We start from the raw sequence: 22,188 nt of genomic DNA, 5'->3' as shown, positions 1-22,188 counted from the left end.
GATCATAAGATGCCCCCACCCACCAGTGAGCCTCCTGAGCTTCTTGAATGGTCTGGATGGAGAGCTAGAGCCTGCCAGCTGAGCTTAGAAGCCATCGCTTGTCACTAGCACGAGGCTGAAGGACTCGAGGGAGAAACCGTTGCCAAGACCCCCCCAGCTCTCCGTAAGCCGCTTTTTAGTGGGTTATTGACTGTTAGTGAATGAGAGCGACAGCTGAGAAGCGGGAATCATGGGTTTCTCAATAGAGACAGTCTTGTCTGCCACGTGATTCATGAATCAGATTGCAGGTTGAAGCAGACAAACATAGGCCCGTTTTGGACCTAAAACAAACCGCTAACGAATAGAAACAAACTTTGAAGCTTTCTACATTCTCCGAGTCTCAATCAAGAACGAATGACAGCCGGCAATAATACCCGGCAGCCAATGGCAGCAGTGACATCGGCTCAGCACGAGTCAGCCAATGGGTGAGAGGCTTGGCCATCGTACAATTCCCCTCCTCAGCCTTGCTCATCATACGATGTCGTCCAATTTTTGCTACGCCAGCGGTCCAGGACTCCCGGGGGTCTTCAAGGGCCCCTGGAGTTGGAACCGCACAAGTTGGACCTTTTCGAGGCAAAAGTCACGCCATTACGGGCAACAAACATCACGACGTCGACCGGCAGTGGGAGAGAAATCTGCTCTTGCTCATACGCACCCCCGTCCCGCCAACTCGCTTGCAGAAGAGAGAGGGTAAGAGAAAAGAAAAATAGTTGAGAAGGAGATCCAATGCTAGGAGAATATCACTAGTCATAGCATGGGCTTTGTGAGAAAACCCCATCCCCCAACGCTGTCGTCTAGAACTAGTGAGTGACTCGATCGCAAGTCGAGTTAATTAGACCCCTAAAAAGAACCCAATCTTTTGACTGCGGCGAATACGACAACTCACAAGACCCCAATCCGGCCTTTTTTTCCCTCTTGATTACCCGTCCGACCTATCCAGCCAGCCAGTCCAAGACAAGTCCAGTCTCCTCCCCAAGCAAGAAAGCAAGTCTCAGGATTGACTCCCAGTCCTGTCCTGTCCTGTTCCCCGTCTAGTTAACTTGGGCCTGGGCTTTCCAATCCCAACCAACGAATTGGGAGCCGCATGAGTCCGCTCATCCTATCGACTGATACTCTCCTTCTCCGTAAAACCCTTCACTCCCTCGACCAACATCTGGCGACCGATCCATTTGTTGTTTCTGTTTGCGCCCGATCTCATTTTGCGATAACTGAGCGGTTAATTCATTCCAACTTACTCAGAGCCCGCCTTCACAAACATTGCTGCACTGTGGCTAGAAGCCATACCCGCCCATAAGCACATACCTTAAACCACAAGCTTCCGCCACGCTCTAGTCAAAGCTCGACCTCATCAAATCTACAGCCAAACCGACAACGAATCAATCTGCTCCTTGGCCCGTACGCCTTGGCTGTCGCTTTCGCTATCGACCCATCTTACAGTGCTGTCACATACTGCAATTCACCTTTCTGCAGCTCTTCAACCCCATCATCCGCATTCTTATTCCTTTAAGCACCTGCATCTGGCCTCAATCTCAACAACACCCCACCTAGCCATCTTTACCGAGCTCATCTTATCCTCACTTCGCTGAATCTCAATCGACAGTTCAACCTATTTCCGTGCCATCTCATCCCTTTCGCGAGGTTGTCATCATCAGCATCATCAATTCTTACCCTCCATCACGGCTGGACCCACTGTCATATGCTTTGACAGATCGACCCCTCAATTCCATTGCGACAGCTTTGTGATTGTCACACTTTATCGAGTGGCCTATTTGCTCTTCCAACCGCTGTTGAACCTAATTGCACCCGTTTTTCAATCGAAGTAGCCATCGCCAATTGAGCTGGCTCAGACCCTGTACGGGTTGCTCACGCGAGACCTCCCTTCCCGGACGACGAACACGGCCTCGCAGGCCGGGATGCCGTGTTAGCAATGGATCCTAATCTTCTTAACTTTTTTGCGGTGCCCAACAACCAGACGCTGAATCACGTGGATCAGAACAACGACACATCTCAGCAGCAACATGAACCTTCGCCATGGAGACCAACAGGCTTAGAGGGTGACATGGGAGCATCTGGCAACCAGGGGGGACCATCCTTCGATTACCAGTCGACTGCAGCCTCTGATATGTCATTCACCCAGGCTCCAATGCCGTCACCATATACCAGCTCAAACAAGACCATACTACCTACTAGAGGACCCCCACGGGGCCATCAACAACGGAAGCGAGATGCCCATGAAAGGAAGCGCACAAAGGTTGATACCGATTCTGCGTTGGAATCTTTGGACTACTGGATCCGTTTCGACGACGAGGAAAACGAAAGGACAGGAAGTTATGAAATTGACTTTTCGAAGCGTTTCGACCCCATGACCAATAACACTAACACTCATTATCGGTATGTTTAAGCCATATATCCATAATCAGAAAACTGATCAACGACAAAGACCGGGTTACGGAGGAAGCTCAACAACACCAGGACTTGGCACTGGCATATATGCAACTGCTCCTCCATTTCAGGGTGCCGACTACTTCGACGACAATGCTTTAGACAATGCTCTATCTGATGACGAAGAAGAAGGACTCGACTCGATGAGTCTGGAGGAACATCTCTCAAAAATCGAGACCATGCCACCTCCAGAAGTACCTCCCCGAGAGGGCCTGTACTCGACGCCGCTCAGTTGGGAAAAGCCAGAGCCGGGTCTACGCATGGAACCAGACTTTGGGTTAGGCAATACTGCAGCAGCCATGAACGCGGGGTTCGGGCAGACCATGTCGGGTATGGGCAATAATCAGGTTCTGAGCAACGATGAGCAGAGGAGACTTCTTGCTATCGCGATGAATACTGGTCGGACACCAGCCAGCTACATGCCCCCGAGTGGATTTGGTTTAGGATTTGGAGCTGGTCTTGGTACAGGACTCCCACCCGACTTCAATAGCAGCATCGACTCACTGTTGGGAACACCAACAGGGGACCGCAGCCAAAAACAAACGCCTACGCCAGCCAATAGCTCGAAGGCTCCATCGAGGAACCAGGACGTCAAGACGGAGGCATCGAGCGAGACAGGTTTGAGTTCTGCTAGACCAGGACTCTCACGCACCAACACCGCCACATCCGATATAAAGGGCAAAGATAAACTTAAACCAGGAGATCGAACAGCCCATAATGATATTGAGCGAAAGTATCGAACAAATCTTAAGGACAAGATCGCCGAGCTACGCGATGCTGTACCCGCCCTCCATTCGATACCGGAAGACGGAACTGAAGAGGGTGAAAACTCACAGCGAGCGCCCAAAGTGAGCAAGGTCAGTGGTGATTCCCATCAACATTAAATACGGACATGATGACTGACGTAATACAGGGCACTGTTTTAACAAAGGCGACCGAATATATTCAGTACTTAGAAAGGCGCAATAGGTCCATCATGAAGGAACATCAAGAGTTAGCCAGACGTCTACAGGCATTTGAGCAGCTCCTCAGCGCCTCGGCTCGACAGCCATTCTTGATGCCGAATCACAGCCGGACACTCTTCGATCCAAGAGGTTTCTGCTAGAATAGACATGATTTTGTCCCAAGGACTCTTGGGATTGTGTATAAATATACCCCAGAGATGAATCGCGCAGCATACACTGCTCATCCTAATTATGCATCCTTCATTGGCCAGTCTCGATGGACAATTGAACGCGCTGTGCCTTATTTGTCATATCATACCGGATCCGGTTTGGGATTACTGCCATGATGACTAGGCGAGGCTGGGGTCTGTCTCCATAGCACCTTGCGGAGACTCATTTTGTTACCGTGAGATATTACCCTGTATGTTGATGATTATTGTCACAACAAAGATCAGATCTTTACACGGAAATAGCTAAACAAAACCCAGATCTAATAAACAAAGATCAGCAGCGGGTTATGTATGTACGTATGATTTCTTGCATGCATTTAATTTCACCTGCAGCGGTTGTGGCTTGACCCATTCATGATCCTAGTCATGAACCACGCGCGGTTTTCTTTTGTTTTCCAGATTGAGCTGCAATAACATCATTTGTAGGCCTAGCAACAAAATTTCGAGTGGGTCGTCAAGAGTAACACAACGACCGTCACAGTCGTATTGATCCTATTTACTGTACATTTTATTTCAGACGTCTAGGTCCAGGTCTATATCAGTATGTCACAGGTTGAGTATTACATGTCATGATCGCAGCGCCTCGATATCGTCAATCTCTTTGACGGCCTCAGTGGACAGAATGTAGGGCGAGTCGTCGTCTACGCATACGCTGTCCTCGATTCGGACGCCCATACCCCGGAAGGCGGCCGGCCATCGGTCATCATGGGGGACGTAAACACCCGGCTCTATGGTAACGCAGTGACCCTTGCGAAGAGTCTCGCGACGGCTGTAGCCAGGGCAGTCATGCACGTCAAGGCCGATGTAGTGACCAACGTGGTGGGGAAACAGCTGGTCAATGTTGGCCATGTTGACGTTGAACCCGATGCCGCGCAGTTGGTCAACAAGACCCCGCGCGGTAACGTTGTGAATGTCCTCTAGTGAGAGCTTGGAGGATTCCCTGCAGAGTGACACACTAGATCGCTGCACATTGAGGACGGCCTGGTATAGGTCGCGCTGAGCAGGGGTAAAGCGGCCGGAAGCTGGCCAAGTGCGGGATATGTCGGTGATGTAGGTGCCATACTCACCGCCGGCGTCAATGAGGATGAATTCGTCCTCTTTGAACGTGCTGTTATTAACCGTGTAGTGAATGCAGTTTGCGCGCTCACCGCCAGCTACGACGGGGATATATGCCGGGCCTTCGCAGCCATTGACGGCGAATTGGTAGTCAAGGAACCAATGCAAGTCCTTCTCACGTTTCCATGGTCGGCGCATTGCATCTGTGATGACACGACCTGAAATTTGACCAGCAATACGCATGTTAGCGACTTCTGCTTCACTCTTGACCACCCGAAGCTTGTTCATGACGGAGTAGAGCGGTGTTCTGGATGGTCGAGATTCTCGCCCTGAGATGAGTCCCCAAAGCCAAGTAGCTGTCGAAGCAACACTACCTTTTGAAGGTGGTGAGTCTGCATATATGAGTTTGGCAGATTTGAGAATCTTGGGGAGCAATTGCTCTGCCTCGTTTATCGTATACGCTTCATCGGCGTTGAAGATATCTCTCGCAGCATCCACACCATTGCGATAACCATTCCATTGCTCCTCACGGGCATTCTTGGGCTTGACAAACATACGGAATATGTAGTCACCATACTCAGGACCAGTCTTTTCAATCACCGCGATGGCATTTTCTTCCATCCATCCTGTAAGGTATAGAAAGTTGGACTCTTGTCGATATTGGTGAAAGACAGCACCAGACTTGTACTGGAGAGATGCAGCATGCAGAACGGCAATACTGCCCTCTGTCATCGACTGTGCGAGGAGAGCTCGGCGATCAGCATATTCTTGCGCCGTGATCCCTTGTGTGATTTCGTTTGGTTTTAGGATGTGAGGATGTGTTTCGTAGACTGGCTGTCCGAATCGGAGGTCGGCGGCGGAGACAACGGCATACGCCCGGCGGCTGGCCGGGGCATCTGACGGTAGAGTTCGGCATGTTGTCGTCTTTGTTGGAGTAGATATTGTTGATATGTTCCTCACCGACCGAGCTCTGAGGGGCAGACGATGCTCAAAGCTCCGTAATGGAGCTCGAGGGAGCTTCATCTTGAGGATCAACGATGATCTGAGATTGAGTTTAAGCGGTTGATGAGCTTTGTTAGCGGAACTTGGAGCTCTTACATCAATTGAACCCCTCGTACACGGCCAATTTGCGCCAGAGACCTCAAAGATCTCGGTGATGACGCCAGACCAAAATTATGACAAGGATGGGCCGAGGCTAACTTTAGTTGCGAGACAGCGGAAAAGCGTGAGGCTCAAGACGAGATTGGATAGTGGATGTGTTTCAATGCGGGAGACGCACCAGGGTCGGTCAGAATGATGTCTTTTCTATGCATAGACTATGTAAGCTAATTATGCAATTACCTTTTCATTCCTCTTGTGCATTATAGACTCCGTTAATTGAAAAACAAACACAATTAAACGTCCATGTCTTGACTCTTTGTTATTGTTTCCTCTCATGTCTCGCGTGAATCCCCCGTCTGCGGTACGAGGCTGAAATTTTGTTGTCTGGTCTCGTCTCTCCCAATTTCCCGTTTCTGGCTGTAGTGCCTCTGGTTGCTGGGTGGCTTTTAGGCGACTGGCCCGTGCGAAGAGGTGTTTTTCTCGCAGTGGACGTCCAGCAGGCCACAGAAGGCCTTCACTGGAGGTACAGGGCCCCCGGCGGCCCCTCCCAGAAGGCCCTGCTAGTCGCCGAACTGGCCCAGGAGCGGTATAGTGCTGTTGTGCCAAGCGCGACTCTTAACAACACGGCCTGCTTTGCTTTGCTTTGGTCTGCTCAGTCATCAAAATTCGATGGAGTCTGTCCCTCACTTGGCTCGTTTCCCTCCATCCAAAGCACCAGGCCTAGGAAAAGGTTCAGTACCTACCAAAACAACATAACGGCCGATTTGTTGCTCGCTCATCATTTGACTGCGTCTGCTGTTGGCTTCTTTTCCTTTTACATCTTTGCCATCTCCGCGAGCTCTCATGTGTCGTTAGCATCTATTACCTCTCTTTGTTGCCTCGCATTGTCTCTGTCTAGTCGCTTTGACGTGTCAGGCTCCGCGTCGCGTGCTGTCACAAGTCTCATCCTCCCAGCCCCTCCACTACTAACCGTACCGTCCTCGCTACTACCACTACCCGTCCGTCTGCCACCACGATCGACCACCACCAATAACAGCTCAAATCTTGTCACGTCATCCTTGACGTTCGCTCTCGACTTTTGTCGTTCTGCTTAAACGCCCTCTGGTCTGCTCTGGTCTCTCCTCTCCAGAGCAGTTCACGGGCTTTATATGGCAACGATATCTTTGTCACCAACGCCTGGTCCCATATCGGCCATGTCTTCGAGACGGGGCCCGTTAACGAACAACCCAAATGTTGCCAATTCGCCTCTGAGAGGTGCTTCCGCTCTGGCTGGATATGCTAAGCAGAAGCGTTCATATGCTACCGTTCAGCGTGAAGAAACCTATGGCCAGCCGCCGCCTCTAAAGAAGCAGGTACTCGATAATGGCGTGCAGCGTCCGGTTCGATCACCAACCCGGTCTACCAGGACTCAGGTTCTGGTTCAACGCGGCGCTACGCGTCCTTCTACCAAGGAAAGAACCTCGAGGGCTGCCCCGACAAATGTCTCCCGTGAGGCCGACACCGAGAAGGAGGCATGGAAGAAGCATCACCGTGCCAAGTTTCCTAAAATGGTCTTCTATTTCGAGAGCATACCCGATGATGTTCGTGCTAGACTAACAAAGAGGGTCAACTATCTTGGTGCTGTATGTTAACCTCGAAAGTTTTGATGGGCCCCACTGACCTTGCTTCAGAGACAAGAACCCTTCTTCTCCATTGACGTTACCCACGTCGTCACGACTCGAACAATCCCACCTGAAAGACAAGAGGCGCACCAAGACCAGAACCAAGGACACCATGGGGAGCACAACGAGTCCGAAGAACAGCCTCAGACCATCAATCCATCGTTACTAAACCGTAATACCGAAGCTCGAAGAAAGCTACTGTCCGAGTTCCGCAATGCACCTTCAAGGTCTCAACAGCTTGATGATCCTCTGAAGCGAACCCGAGGATCAAAGAACAATGACGTGCTGTACAAAGCTCGTGAGATGGGCAAGAAGATTTGGACACTGGAGAAGTTCCAAAACATGCTTGCAGTCTTGCTTGAGGCTGAGACAAGCCAAAGCACGTACGGTTCAAGATCAACAGCTGCTCGTGGTAATTACGGTGCTTCAAGGGAGCCCAACCTGCTTCAGCTGTTGCACAATGAACGTCTAAACGGACCATCTGACCGCGATCCTTCTGCTGTTCATCGTGAATTATGCTATTTCAAAGGACCTCACATTTATGTATGGGATATGGACGAGAAGAACAAGCCCATCATGGTTCGAGAGTACCCCAAGGTTGCTAATAAGGCAGATGGTGAATGGCCTCAGTTCCGAAGTGTAGGCAACGGCCGATGCCCATTTGTGGAGGACCATGATGTGCCTGAAAAGGATCATCGAAGACAACGAGAGCAGGAAAAGGCACGCCTTGCCAAGCGTGAGGAAGCTGCCCCTGTTCTCAAGCCCCCTCAGGTCCCAATGCCTAAGCCGGTGACAGGAAAGCGAACCATTGCTGAGATGGAGGATGGTCAGAGCAGAGCCCGTGCTGCGACACCGACTGATATCTTCAACCCCGCCAGGGCCACAATGTCGAAAGCAGTGGATGCCCGACCCCAGAACGCCTTTACAAGCCGTGCTGCTGCTGGCCGGCTTTTTGCCGGCGAGCCTGTGGCATCTGGAGTGCAGCCTTCTAACATCACCTCAGCCATTCGATCGCAGATGATCTCTTCGACATCTGGTATCAATGGAGCAAAGGCTGGAACCAGTAAAGAGGTTCACGGCCTGCAGCGCAAGGTGTTGCAGAAGGCTGCCCCTGCTTCCTTCGACGTGAGCTCGCGCCGTCTTGCTGAGGTTTCAATGGATGTTGCATCTAGCAGATCAACAACGATGGGCCGACACACTTCGCGACCTGCTGAGGTGCAAGAAGAGGATACTCAAAAGACTGAGCGGAGGACACAGTCGCAACCTCTTAAGAGCAAGCGGGACCTCAAGCCTGGCTATTGCGAGAACTGTCAGGACAAGTTCCGCGATTTTGACGAGGTGTGTAATTCCTTTTTCCCCAGGATATGCTTGTAAAAATCTAACTCTTGTAGCACATTCTATCTCGCAAACACCGGAAGTTTGCTGAAAACGACGAAAACTGGACTGAGCTTGATTCTCTCCTGTCACAAATCAAGAGGATGCCTAAGTACGCATCCGGTTCTGACGAGGAGGAAGTCTGGTAACGACCATTCATAAAATAATACGACATAAATCTTTTCAACATCGCATCACCATCATCATCATCATCTCAGGCCTTGTCATGGTCCGCAGCTCATGGACTATGTTACTGGCATCCCACGAAACAAACTCTTTATGATGTCCATTTTGCGCATTTCGGTTCAAATTCCCACAGCACGCAGTGTACAAACATCAAAGATACCTCATGAGTTTGGTTAGCCTTGCGCTTAATGGCGGCATTACCGGACAGTCTTTCGGTTCAAGATGTCCGCGTCTTCTTTACTATCGCTTTCTCCTTTTACCTTATAAGCATGAACTGCATGCGACGGCGCAGAGCGGCATGGTTTTTGGCACATTATCCCACGGTCTAGTCGGCCATTTCATTTGTTCTGATTGGACTGCATACATGGTAACTGATTTTTGGGGCGTTTCGTCGCGGTCCATTTCGAGAGGCATGGTTAGGACAAACGGCTGAGATGGGTTTGATGAAGGGTTGTACAAAGAGGAACCAGGGCAAGGCATTGGAGCGGAAGAATTATATCGCAAAAGCAACAGCGACTGCTTTACGACGATGACCAGAAAGGTCTGATGTAGATATGTGTTTAGGACATGTATATGTACCTACATGTTATGTAACATGAATACTTGAACAAAGCACGGTCTTTGTGGCATGATGCACAGTTAAGGTGAGCTGCTTCAGCATAAATGTAAGTGAATCATTGGTTATTTCTGTCATAGACAAGTGCCTTGCATGAGTTCTATCTCCTACCTATGTGGCGTTTTCAGCCTGCAGTAGTTGATTGGCAGACGCACGTTATGGAACTTTACGTATGTGTTTCTTTTGTCTCTCACCGATTTTCGGCTGAGACCACATTGATTTTCCTCTTCTTTTCAATTCTCATTGCTACAAGCGCAAAACTCTCTAGTGTAAGCCCACGAGGACCTCTATCACATGTTGAAATTGGACCTGCCAAGCTTGGACAAGTCTGAACTGTGTGATACTTGGGCTCAGTTCCCTAAAATCTTTGACCCCAAGGCCGCAATCGGTGCATCTCAAGTGAGAAAAGAGATAAAAAAAAGAGAAATTGGAGGTAAGAAGTCCAAGGCCGTTGGACTTAACTGGTCTTCTGACTTAAACAGGTGCTGGACGTCGCCGCTTGAGTGATTCGCTCTCACTGACAACATCAGAGCTGGGAGAAAACTTGACTGGGAGGTGAAATATCTTACCAGAAAAGCTTTGTGCGAACATTGAACCTTCACTCTTAATCGCTGCCAACACTCCTCAAGCTTTGTTTGCACTAACTCCAGCATATCTCACCATGAACCTCAAAGCCTCAGCTCATGCCAACTCAACACTGGATATTTGGAAACGACTACGAGCCTTGAAGAGCGGCAAAGAGAAGATTATTCTCGATGGCAAAAATCTCGACATTGCTTCTCTTATCGCAGTCGCTCGTCATGATGTCAAGCCTGAGATCAGCAAAGACGAGGAGCTCGCGCGCCGCATCGCTCTAAGTGTTGACGCACTAGCTGAGTACTTGTCACACAAATACGTAGTATATGGTGTCAATACAGGTTTTGGAGGAAGTGCAGATGTTCGAACCGCCGAATGGTTGGAGAACCAAATCGGCGCTCTCCAACATACACAGAGTGCCATCATCACTTCTACTGACAAGAATCCTGGGAGCAACTCTGAAAGAGAGACTTCTCACGTCATGCCCCCTGAATGGGTTCGAGGAGCTATCCTTACTCGGGCGAACCAGAACATGCGTGGACAAAGCGCTGTTCGGCTGGAAGTATTGGAGAGGTTGATCAACCTGCTTCACCGCGATATTACCCCTATGGTTCCTATTCGAGGTACTATTTCAGCGTCTGGAGATCTCATGCCTTTATCTTACATCGCTGGGGCGGTCACTGGAAACCCTGATGTTTTCGTTCAAGTGGGCAGAGGGTCGTCAGCCAAGGTGATGCCTTCAGATGAAGCTCTACGGGCCAGTGGTCTCTCACCAAGTGGTCTTGGGCCGAAAGAAGCTCTCGGTCTTATCAATGGAACTGCTCCATCTGTATCTGTTGCCAGCCTGGTCCTCCATGACGCTCAACAGCTGGCTGTGCTTGCTCAGGTTTTGACAGCATTCGCATCCGAGGCCATGGGTGGCAACGTTGAGTGGACAACCCCTTTTATCCATGCTGTACGACCGCACCCTGGCCAGATTGAGGCTGCTGCCAACATAAGAAGCTTTCTGAAAGGTTCGGAATTCGTCGTCGGACTAGACGAACGCAAGAGAACTGGTGAAGGCCTTTGGCAAGATCGATATTCTACTCGCACAAGTCCCCAATGGATTGGTCCTTATCTAGAGGACTTACTTCTTGCCCAGAGACAGATCTCCGTGGAATTAAATTCGACATCCGACAATCCCTTAATTGACGCATCAGAGAAGGATGGAAAAGTGGTTGGCGATGTGTACTCAGGAGGGAACTTCCAGGCTGTTGTTGTAACTTCCGCCATGGACAAGACAAGACTTGCTCTCCAGATGATTGGACGCATGCTCTTCTCTCAAGTCAGCGAGATGATTAACCCCTCGACCAACAATGGCCTTGAAGCCAATCTCAATATTAGCGACAAGGAGAATTTCACCATGAAGGGCATCGATGTAAACATGTCTGCCTACATGTCTGAGTTAGCTGCCCTCGCTCACCCGGTCTCGTCTCACGTCATGTCGGCTGAGATGAATAATCAGGGCATCAATTCACTTGCTCTGCTTTCAGCTCGACGAACCATGGAGGCTGCTGATCTTGTTGCTCATATGTGTGCTTGTCACATTTACGTTTCATGCCAAGCAGTCGAGCTTCGGGCGACACATCGACTTTTCCTGGACACACTCCGCGAAAAAGTACTTCTCAACAAAACGGAGAATGGACCTTTCCACGCTTTTGGCCTCGGTGATGCCGCTATCGAGAGAATCAGCGAGGCTGTTTTCGCTGTCGTCGAACGGGAGTGGTTTGACCACAATATTGGTTGCTGGAAGGATCGTATTGTACCCACCGTCGATGCTGTAATGGCACCCGTTGCGCAATTCCTGACTGCCGAGAAGATCGATTGTCCGATATCTAGTCTTGCAGTGTTCCGTGGCCAGTTCCACAAAGCGATCGTAGACACAGCTTCCTCCATATTCTATCCTAATATGGCACTAAGCTCTGTCGACGTGGCCACCAAACTAGGCGATGGAACCGCTCCATTGTATACTTGGGTTCGATCCAAGTTGGAAGTCCCGACACAATGTGGTCTTGATGATGATCCTCTATACAACGTACACAAAGGCCTTCTAACTGAGGGTAAGAAGACTATTGGTAGCTGGGTGAGCAAGGTTTATGAGAGCGTCAGGGGTAACATGATGGATGCTATCATGGGGAGCATCGAGACTGAACGTTCAGCACCCCGGACAGTTGAGGAGTATGAGAAGCTTTGTCAGTATCTGAGACAGACTGAATAGGGGACCACCAGAGAGAAAACTGAATTCAAGAGGACCATTAGTTACAAGAAAAACTCCGCTCCGGAATGGCCGACTGAAAAGATGTAACATAGCGGCTTCGGATGTACCTAGCTTAGACAATACACTCTCAGCTCATCATTGCTAATCTAATGTGGTATACGATGGAATTAAACCGAACAGAGTTTGTATCCTGTTTGTAAGAACAAACAAGAAAGAAAGAAAAGAGAGAGAGTTTGTGTTTGTGTCAGGGTAATGAAGCACCCGCAGCGTTTGATTGAGGTGTCATGATGAGGCTTAACTACATGCCAGTATCATGCACAGTGCTTTAAAAGCAACACTGTGCTGTCATAAGCAACCTCCACTTACATTAGGCGACAGTTTCACAACTGAGTTACTTACAAACGGCTGCATACTTGGCTTTCAACACCAACAAATTTCAACATTCACTCACCGAGTCGAGAATTCCCCACTCTCAGAGGGACAAATTCTTCAAAATGTCAGACAACCCACCACCAGAATGGGTGCCCTCGCCATCTCCATCACCCTCCAACGCCTCACCTATGCCCCTCGCCGATAATGAAGGAGCAGGCAGCGGCGCTGCGTCTCCAAACTTACCACTTACTATGTCCGCCTCAGTGGTGCTGGCAGATCTACCACGGGATGCGAGCGCCGCACTTGCGACTGCTGGAGCCTTCAAGGCAGACAAGGTTGTGGTGCGGTTTAAACCCGTGGGGTCCGCTCCGTCGTTGGCGCAAGACGTGTGCAAGATCAGTGCGACGAGACGCTTTGAAGAGGTTGTGAGATATCTCAGAAAGAAATTGAGGTGCAAAGAAACAGACAGTGTCTTCTTGTACGTCAACAGTGCCTTTGCGCCGTCTTTGGACGAGGTTGTAGGCAACCTACATCAGGTGAGTCTCGTAGCCTATCATAAGGCCTATGATGGATTACCAGGCTGTGAAGTTACGGAAACTGACATATCTAGTGCTTTAAAAACGCCCACGGCCAACTTGTGGTGGCCTACTCACTGACGCCTGCTTTTGGATGATTCTAATAAGGCTGAATTCTTCTATCTGGATATACAAAAGGCTATGACATCTACTCAACCCAAACTCCGAGCTATGCGACCTCTATGACTGCGCTACGACACACGAATTCGACAAGCTTCCCTCTCCAAAACCTCGCAACTACTTCTGGGGTATCATCATCTCATCTAGGAATCTTTCACCGCTTTAGTAAAGCTGTCAAGTTCCTCCGCCGAAATGGGGTATGTGTGCTCAGGAGCAGGGTATTGGCGCGACTTGACTTCATCCCGATACGCCTCGATGGCTCTCAAGCTCTCACCCCAGACATCACCGTATTTCTTGACAAACTTGGGAAGGAATCGACCAGGAGGGAAATTTCCAATCATATCGACTTGTACCAGGACTTGGCCCGAGGTACCGTTACCGGCGCCAATACCGATAGTGGGAACGGAGAGCTTTTTAGTGATGAGCGCGGCCACCTCAGCAGGAACTGCCTCAACAACCATGGCGAAGCAACCAGCTTCCTGAAGAGCAAGGGCGTCTTCAAGAATGCTCATTGCACCACTACTTGTCTTGCCCTGGACACGGAAGCCACCAAGTGCATTTTGTCGTTGAGGGGTCAAGCCAATGTGGCCAAGGACAGGAATGCCAGCGGTGGTAATCTTCTTAATAGTAGGGGCCATCTCCTTGCCACCTTCAAGCTTGACACCTTGGACACGGCCTTCCTTGATGAAACGGATAGCAGTAGCCAGAGCCTGGTCAGGACTAATCTCATACGTGCCCATGGGTAGATCTCCAACCTACTGGGATTAGTTTATTACTTGCATATAGAAAGACAGGGGTCTTACAGTGAAAGCCGACTTTGTCGCCCTCGCAACAGACCGACAATGTAAAAGCATCTCTTCCAAGATAATCTCACTCGTATCCTCCATACCCAGTGCTACCATGGCGAGACTGTCTCCCACAAGGATGATGTCCATACCAGCATGGTCAGCGACATGACCACTAGGAAAGTCATGAGCTGTCATGACAGTGATGGGATCACCCTTGCGGTGCATGGAACGAAGAGTTCCGACAGTGACCTTCTTACGTTGAACGGCCGGAGGTGCACCCATGGGAGAGTGAGAGCTGTACCGGGTTTGCGCCGCACCTCCGATGATGAGGGGCCGAACGGCTCGGCCGAGGGTCCGGGATGCCGGCCGAGTGGATGGGACGGACACCCGGGATAGGAGAGAGGCACATGACCTCATGGTAGGACTGATAAGAGACGACATGAGGAAGGGCAATAGATAGGAGTAAAGGGAAGTGCTAGTGGAGTGGGTTGAGGTGGAAGATAAGGTGTCGCGTGCTTGTCGAGTTGGGAGTGACAGAAACTTGAGGTACTTGCAGGCAGATCTCAGACCGATAGAGACAGTGGCTCAAGAAGTCTATGGTGATCCTTTTTGAAAGGGGAAAAATTATGAAAGAAGTATCTTGACTAATGCTGTTTCGTTTATGACAGTTAGAGTTGCGATCTAGTCAGAAAGTCGGGGAAAGCAAAGGTTTTATTCATGTCTGAACCATGATGAACCCTACGTTGTATATTTGAGTATCTTGGTGTTTTTTCTCAGCACCCCTGGCCTGCGCCCCACGCAGTAACTTTTTGGGGTTCTGGAAGTGAAATTTAATTTAGGCTAGTCCTTTCAGGGCATGCGAATGGCCGAATGACCGAAGATCCGTTGATGTTGAGCCGCCATTTCATTTACATGTATATCCTAGGCTACTGAATTATACCCCGAATTTTACTGGAATACAATGATTAACTACAAATACTGAGGTCACGGAAAGTTACAAACAGTCATCGAATGTATTCGGAAGCCGAGGTTGTTACTGGCTGTGCCGAGATGGAGGTGTAGTGGGGGAAGTGTAACGGCTTTGGTTGAGGTTGGCTGGGTACTTGTACCGAGGATTTGGAAATGGAGGGGGTTGTGATGAAAGTATCTAGATCCGAATACGCATGCGAGAACCGAGGGACATGGCATCCACAATAAGTAATAGCCCGGCAAGTATCTGTATCTGTATGTATATCTTGTCATATACATATGTTTTCCCTACCGCAGCAACTTTATATGCAGCCGCGTTATGATTATTCCTAGGTTACCGCCGCGATAATGGTTCCGGCTGATCCTACAACTCTATATGGCTTGTGTCGCTACGTACATGCATCGAGATGTAGGTGTCCGTTTGCTGATGCTGATCTACCATCGCAATTCGCTTTATCACGAATATACTCACTTGAATAGGAACTAGGTAACTCCAATTAAACAATATTCAAGGTTTATGAACACACAAGTACTTGTGAAGGGTCAGAGAAACTGACTGTCAAACAGAGACTTGGCATCTGATAATTGCACACAAGAAACAAGCTCAAAGCTCAACTCAGACGGTGTCACCTTTGTTGGAATTGAGTCCTCTAAAACCGGATTCAAAGAAAAAGGATGACTCAACTGAGTTGCATTGTTTCGGTCTAGATTCGTTGTTTCATGCTGCATCATGCTCGTGACGTGCTACGTCGATCTCCCCATTGCGGCAGCTTGGTGCCTTATCGATAGCACTAACACCCTGAGGGAACAGCCGGCACCTGCCGTGTTGCGTTTGCAGCGGCTTATCACGCTCGTACACATCATATCCTCGTGACTTGGCACCCCCAGGAAGGACATACCTTGCGCTTGCTTGACTCAACTTCATCTTCACCTGCCTCTAGCAATACTTTAGCTACTCCCAACCAACATCTTTTCAACTGCAGACTATTTCACACACAGACACAGACACAACCTTCAATTCTTCTGCCTCTTCTTAACGTCTTTCTCTCGAGTATCGCCTATCGCGCCGGCCCCGGAGCTCTTTGGATACCTTCATAACCCCACATTCGGAAACAACATCAACCGCCATCATGAGTAGCCCACGCCGCAGAATCGAGACTGATGTGAGTACTACCGTCTTCCCAAACGGCGATGGGAATGTGGCTAACACTAATCGTCAAAAAGGTCATGAAGTGCGTTGTCGTCTCTGCCTTCTCGCTTGTTGTATTGCTAACATGATTACAGGATGTATGGAACTCAATATAAGCTACCGTTTCTATGATGACACTGACACCCATAGGCTCATGAGTGACTACGAAGTTACACTTGTCAATGACAACAGTAAGACTTTGCTCTAACGCCAATGTCGACTTTGCTAACATGAAACAGTGTAAGCTTTCAATTCCACTTTCACCGACTCCGATCTATTTCCTGACCGATCCTCTTAGGCAAGAGTTCTTTGTTCGCTTCAAAGGACCAGCTGAGAGTATGTTTACCGAACCACACCGTCCGAACAATAACTGACATTACGAAGCTCCATTTGAGGGCGGAATGTGGAAGGTTCATGTCGAGCTTCCCGACACCTACCCTTACAAGTCCCCCAGCATTGGCTTTGTCAACCGCATTTTTCACCCTAACATCGACGAGCTGTACGAAACCTATACCTCCGTCTGATTTGAACTATGGCTAATGGTTCAGGTCCGGTTCGGTCTGCCTCGATGTTATCAACCAGACTTGGTCGCCCATGTTTGATATGATCAACATTTTCGAGGTTTTCCTTCCTCAACTCCTGCGATACCCCAACCCTACCGACCCCCTCAACGGAGAGGCAGCGGCCTTATTGATTCGAGAACCAAAGAGTTATGATGCCAAGGTCAAAGGTACGTGCCCACGGGTCCTTGAATCAGACATAATACTCATGACAGCAGAATACGTCCAGAAATATGCCTCTAAGGATGCAGCAGACGAAGCCGGAGCCGAAAGCGAAGACGATGACGAACTCTCCTCAGTGGCCAGTTTCGGAGACGATGATGAAGAGCCTGCGGGACAGATGGACGATGTATAAGCCCTTCTACGAGCGCATTAACTTGGGCGAGCGTTTCGATTCACATATGGCGTCATGGGACCGAGGCACGGATTTAGGACTATCATTGGACGGAGTTGCAGTAACCTCGCGCAGGCTTGGACTCGGATCGAATTTGTTTATTGGCATTAGTTTGGCATGTTGCACACAAAGCTTCGCTTGTGCTCATCAGAGGGCAGTTGAACGAAACAGCCGCAACTGGATACCATAATTGCTGGTGATGGGCCTGGACGTCAGGACCACGAAGGTAGTTTGGACATGATGGTTGTCCTTTCGTTCTCTGCCAACGATGCACAGCAGAAGGACAGGACTTTGAATATTAAATCAATAAATTGGGCTGAGCCCGGGTATCATATCTATAATTATTCTAAAGAGCCAGCGCCAATAGTAAAATGCTTAATCCGAGTCGTAGTCAACCAGGCCTGCTGGCGAAGCGGGCGCCTGCGCCTTGGGTGGTGGCTCTAAGCCCCGCGACTCTTCTTCTTGTGGTGATCTCTTCCGCTTCACGCCTGGCAGTCTGGCCGGTCCTTTCGTCTCATGTCGTTTGTCGATAAGGAAAGGATCCTTGGAAGCCCGAGTGTTGCCCATAAGTTCCGATACCAACGCGTCTTTACGTTTTAAAGCCTCCTTGTCAGCCTTTAGCTTGCTTCCACCTTTCGGGTCCAGTGATTTCTTCCTGCTCCCTTCGGATTGAAATAAGGGTTTAGACAATGCCCGATCTCTTCCATCATCAACCACAGGCCCAAAGTCGACAAGAGCCGCACGGCGAGCATCTTCCTCTGTCCCGGGAACAATGTCTATGCCAAGACTCATGCGATCTTGAAGAGCCTCTGTAGTCGCAGCGTCGCGCTCTCGCTCTTTGCGCCCTGCTCTAAATGCCTTCCGTAGCTTCTGATTCTGTGTATATGGATCATCCCAATGTTTCGCAGATGCCTCCATGAGATCGTCTATCCGTAGTGTCGCGCGCTTCAGCTGCTCCCTATCCTCAATAGTCTTTTCCAAACTAGAAAATGCATTCTTTCTCAACGCCTCCCTCTCTTGATCCGTCATGATCACCGCATCCCCTTCGCGCTGTACATCTTCCCCCGTATCCCGTTTCGCACCGCCCTCCGTGACAACATACGCCGTGTTCTTGGGATCCGTGCGAATCTCAATCTCGCCTCCGCAATCCGCATGACGAAACTTGAAACTCCAAATCGGCGTTGAGAAATAGCTCCCCACACGGCGCTTCGCTGCGTTGAAGCGAACGCCCTGGCCGATTATCGTGGGCTTGGGACAGGTGTTGCACCAGACGGCGTAGGGAAGCTCGAAGCGGACGGTGAGGGAGCCGGGTTTCGAGGCGCGTGCGCCGAGGGGGTTTTTGTTGTGAAGACGGTTGCCGGATGTGGTGCCTTCTACGTCTGGCGGGACGTAGCGGCCCATGTTGAAGCCCTGCATTTTGGCGGTGGTTTTGAGGCTCGTCGCCTTTGGTTGGTGGAGGGAGGAAGATTTGATGCTGAAAGAGATGGATGATGGAGGGGTGATGTTATAGTGGGAGGTACGTCACCTTTCAGTGGGGGTTGTGTTTTGGTGTAAGTCCAGTGGCGTCACGTATCACTAGAGGTAGGTTGTCTGTCAAAAGTCTAACTTGAGTGAAAACGGAAGAAAGAGTCTAATATTGAGGGATACAGAAAGGCTGTGCTAAAATAGAGATACATTTTTAAGCCTTGAGCATAGTCAAAATGTTTAAGTGGAATACAAGTGTGAATCTTGTTGATAGAAGTCAAGGACACAGGCTTCAAATACCTCTATTATCTTGTAGAATGCCACAAGAATACGGTTACGGATCTGGCACATAAAGAAAGCCAGGTTTGGCTTAATAGTAGAATGGCATCATCATAAACTCTTCATGTTGTGGCATGTCCCTACCAACCATATGGGATCATCTGCTCGCCACCTCTGTTTCACACTGGAACCAGTTAAGACAATAGAGCCTTGTTTGTAGCCTTTTCCTCTCATGTATTGTATAAAAACCAAATTACTGGCCAAGATATTTACTTCTTGTCCGTCTCAAGCTTACCAATAACAGGCTCCAAGAGTATAGGCAGATACTCTGCAGCATCCTTGCCAAACGCAAAATCACCAGGCTTGACCTTGTACATCTCTTCCTCATTCTCAGCCTCGGGATTGATAACCGCAATACGTGCGCCTTTACGTTTGGCTTTATCGATATAGCCCGCAGCAGGGTAGACTTGGGCCGAAGTGCCAATGACGAGCATCAAATCCTATAATAATTAGTCACCTCCTCAAGATTGCTCAGCGTGGGTTTCAACTCACCACCTTGTCCTTGAGAAGCCAGTTTGTGATACCCATCATCATAACGTCGTCCAGATTCTCACCAAACCACACAACACCAGGTCTTTGAAAGCCTGTCTTGCACTGGGGGCACTTCGGAATGTCATCTGGTGAGATTGGGTCCAGAGGTTGAGAGGCGTCAAGGAGAGGAAATGGCTTTCCTGGCTCTACATCGACTGAAGCTGGTGCGAGGACGGGACAGAATGGATCATCATAGTTGCCTCGTTGGATCCAATCGCAGTTGGTGCACTTGATGTCGAAGAGGGAGCCATGTAGAGTACGGAGTTGATCCTGTGGATGGCCCGCTTGTTGAGAAAGATCTGAGGTCATTAGTGACTATGGTATAATAAAAATGAAAAGTCCATACTGTCGACATTTTGTGTCAGACACAAAAAGTCCTTGTTCTTTTTAGCCAACGCTGTAAGAGCATAATGCGCTGGATTCGGTTCCGCGCGCAAGCACATATGACGTCTATAATTATAGAACAACCACACAAGACCCGGATCATTCTTGAAAGCGCTCATGGTAGCTAAAGACGTAGCATCGTGATTGCGCCAAAGACCGCCAGCGCCTCGGAAAGTAGGTAGGCCAGATGAGGCTGAGAGACCAGCTCCGCACAGCGCGAGGATGCGCTTACTGGAGCGGAGAGCTTCGTGAAAGGCGCCTACGTCGTTGTGAGGAGCCATTGCTGTGAAAAAGCGAAAATTAGAGGTTGCTGTTATTGAAGAGAATGTAGAAGAAAGGCGTGGTGTTGGTCTGAGAAGTCTCATGATATGGTGGTTGTGGATAAGCTTAAATGTTGGTGGGGAGTTGAGTATAGCTGCAAGGATTATCTGTAGGTTGCTTCTCCAATGTGAGGTTGCGTCACTCGCCGAAAGATATGATTGGATCGTGGAGCAGGCAACGAAGATGGATTCTGCCTGTGGCTCAACCTGGCTCCAAGATATATTATTGCCATGGAATATCGAATGGGTGCTGGTGTTGCCTATCATGAGAAGTGCTGATTGGCTCCTTTGACTTCAGGTTGCTATTCACTGACAAGCAAGGGACTGAGGGCCAACTTGAGGCTCGAGTAAGAGCCTGAACCTCTATTTAGACTTCTAAGCATACCGAAATAGAGTAGAACTACTAAGACATGCATAGACAGAAAATGAGCCTATGCGGGTGATATCACCTCATGCATCCAAGTCGCCTAGGTAGGCCACGCAGCTCTCCCCTTAACGCCACCACTATATGCAAGATGTATCTTGCGTGAGCATACATGCTGAGGCAAGTTATAGTGTGCCTTTCCAGTGCATTGTTGTGACCATCTTATGGCCTGGCTGCAAACTGGTTCGCCAGGAGGCAATGCCACCTCGAGAAACCTGGTAAGGAGACATCACATCCAACATGGCTGATCAATTATAAGTACTCGTCCGGATCTCTCACTCAATTAAATGATCACCATATTTGCAATTTATAACTTTCGACTTTTATTTCGTACTGACCTTCTGAAACAAACATGCCTGAGTCCAATGTCAGCTTGGTTGGTAACAACCACTTTCTTTGCGGTCCATATGGATGTAATCTAAAGTAAAAGGTTGCCTATGGATCAAAATACTTTCTGCTCATCAAGCACTATAACGAGATAACCGAACAGTTCACATGGTGTAACATATCTCTGTTACTGAATTCATCACCGGCTTACTCACACTTCAAAGCTTGGTCTCTGTGCAGCTACAGTGACCTTGACAGGGCCATCGACTCTCTCGACGGCGACAACCCCGAGTTTGTGTCACTCGAGAATGAATGGTACTACATTATACGCACCAGAAGCGGCCTATCAGTTTGTCAAGAACGCAGACCTAGATGACGATGGTGTCAAGCACGTGTGGTTGGGAATCCAAGGCTCATATGTGGCACGGAAGGTATCTGGACACTGAAAATTGAACCTCCGTGGTAATTAAGGGACTCTAAAGCAGCCTGTTAGGACCGTGCCTAGTACCCAGACCCTGGGTTTGAACCTTGAGAATGATCGGTCGTATTTTGTGGTGTTTGAAGATGGATCGGTTGTGTGCAACCCTGTCGGTATGAACTTGGCTAAGAATGCATTCAGAGCATGAGCTTGACGCGCATAAGTCGAGTAGAAGATTGTCACCTTGGTCCTCGAAATTTGAGCCGATGTTTAGGGATCATATGTGTAAGCCACAGACCACTTTTCGAGGCATGAAGTTAGTCTAAGTTTGTAAGAGCCAAGGGAGAATAGCCTGAATTTGCCCCTGTGTTGTAGATGATAACCACTGTCGTGACTATTTTCGTAAATTCTATATCCAAGATTCATCATCTGCAGCTGTAGTTGCCTTATCTAAGGGAGGAAAGAGATCCAGGACCTCGATCCTAAGCGATACAAAGTCTTAGGTAAATTAGTATAAATTTAAGATATCTGT

At 49.2% G+C, this 22,188-nt stretch overlaps 9 protein-coding genes across 9 annotated transcripts; 5 read left to right on the top strand and 4 right to left on the bottom strand.

Annotated features, from left to right (window-relative positions):
• Window positions 1–1,966: 1,966 nt before the first annotated feature.
• On the top strand, window positions 1,967–3,586 carry FMAN_03270 (uncharacterized protein; the record flags this gene model as incomplete). The annotated part of the gene is made up of 3 exons (XM_041832066.1): window positions 1,967–2,430; window positions 2,480–3,338; window positions 3,395–3,586. The coding sequence occupies 3 exons, from the start codon at window positions 1,967–1,969 to the stop codon at window positions 3,584–3,586; spliced, it is 1,515 nt and encodes a 504-aa protein (XP_041682566.1).
• Window positions 3,587–4,222: 636 nt separating this feature from the next.
• FMAN_03269 (uncharacterized protein) lies at window positions 4,223–5,734 on the bottom strand (the record flags this gene model as incomplete). The annotated part of the gene is made up of 1 exon (XM_041832065.1): window positions 4,223–5,734. The coding sequence occupies one exon, from the start codon at window positions 5,732–5,734 to the stop codon at window positions 4,223–4,225; it is 1,512 nt and encodes a 503-aa protein (XP_041682565.1).
• Window positions 5,735–7,005: 1,271 nt separating this feature from the next.
• Window positions 7,006–8,996, top strand: FMAN_03268 (uncharacterized protein; the record flags this gene model as incomplete). Its single annotated transcript, XM_041832062.1, has 3 exons — window positions 7,006–7,434; window positions 7,483–8,811; window positions 8,865–8,996. 3 exons carry the CDS (start codon window positions 7,006–7,008, stop codon window positions 8,994–8,996), a joined length of 1,890 nt encoding a protein of 629 aa, XP_041682564.1.
• Window positions 8,997–10,310: 1,314 nt separating this feature from the next.
• Window positions 10,311–12,482, top strand: FMAN_03267 (uncharacterized protein; the record flags this gene model as incomplete). The annotated part of the gene is made up of 1 exon (XM_041832061.1): window positions 10,311–12,482. One exon carries the CDS (start codon window positions 10,311–10,313, stop codon window positions 12,480–12,482), a length of 2,172 nt encoding a protein of 723 aa, XP_041682563.1.
• Window positions 12,483–12,976: 494 nt separating this feature from the next.
• On the top strand, window positions 12,977–13,527 carry FMAN_03266 (putative APG12-component of the autophagic system; the record flags this gene model as incomplete). The annotated part of the gene is made up of 2 exons (XM_041832060.1): window positions 12,977–13,390; window positions 13,465–13,527. 2 exons carry the CDS (start codon window positions 12,977–12,979, stop codon window positions 13,525–13,527), a joined length of 477 nt encoding a protein of 158 aa, XP_041682562.1.
• Window positions 13,528–13,692: 165 nt separating this feature from the next.
• On the bottom strand, window positions 13,693–14,778 carry FMAN_03265 (putative ketopantoate hydroxymethyltransferase; the record flags this gene model as incomplete). The annotated part of the gene is made up of 2 exons (XM_041832059.1): window positions 13,693–14,304; window positions 14,353–14,778. 2 exons carry the CDS (start codon window positions 14,776–14,778, stop codon window positions 13,693–13,695), a joined length of 1,038 nt encoding a protein of 345 aa, XP_041682561.1.
• A 1,658-nt stretch (window positions 14,779–16,436) lies between these two features.
• On the top strand, window positions 16,437–17,410 carry FMAN_03264 (putative UBC8-E2 ubiquitin-conjugating enzyme; the record flags this gene model as incomplete). The annotated part of the gene is made up of 8 exons (XM_041832058.1): window positions 16,437–16,469; window positions 16,531–16,538; window positions 16,591–16,593; window positions 16,646–16,664; window positions 16,735–16,831; window positions 16,880–16,994; window positions 17,044–17,225; window positions 17,274–17,410. 8 exons carry the CDS (start codon window positions 16,437–16,439, stop codon window positions 17,408–17,410), a joined length of 594 nt encoding a protein of 197 aa, XP_041682560.1.
• Window positions 17,411–17,824: 414 nt separating this feature from the next.
• FMAN_03263 (uncharacterized protein) lies at window positions 17,825–18,865 on the bottom strand (the record flags this gene model as incomplete). Its single annotated transcript, XM_041832057.1, has 1 exon — window positions 17,825–18,865. The coding sequence occupies one exon, from the start codon at window positions 18,863–18,865 to the stop codon at window positions 17,825–17,827; it is 1,041 nt and encodes a 346-aa protein (XP_041682559.1).
• Window positions 18,866–19,461: 596 nt separating this feature from the next.
• On the bottom strand, window positions 19,462–20,448 carry FMAN_03262 (uncharacterized protein; the record flags this gene model as incomplete). Its single annotated transcript, XM_041832056.1, has 3 exons — window positions 19,462–19,692; window positions 19,745–20,082; window positions 20,130–20,448. The coding sequence occupies 3 exons, from the start codon at window positions 20,446–20,448 to the stop codon at window positions 19,462–19,464; spliced, it is 888 nt and encodes a 295-aa protein (XP_041682558.1).
• Window positions 20,449–22,188: the final 1,740 nt, after the last annotated feature.

This window comes from Fusarium mangiferae (genome assembly GCF_900044065.1).
Source record: "Fusarium mangiferae strain MRC7560 genome assembly, contig: FMAN_scaffold006, whole genome shotgun sequence".
Lineage (NCBI taxonomy): Eukaryota > Fungi > Ascomycota > Sordariomycetes > Hypocreales > Nectriaceae > Fusarium > Fusarium mangiferae.
This window is presented reverse-complemented; position numbering and strand designations above follow the sequence as displayed.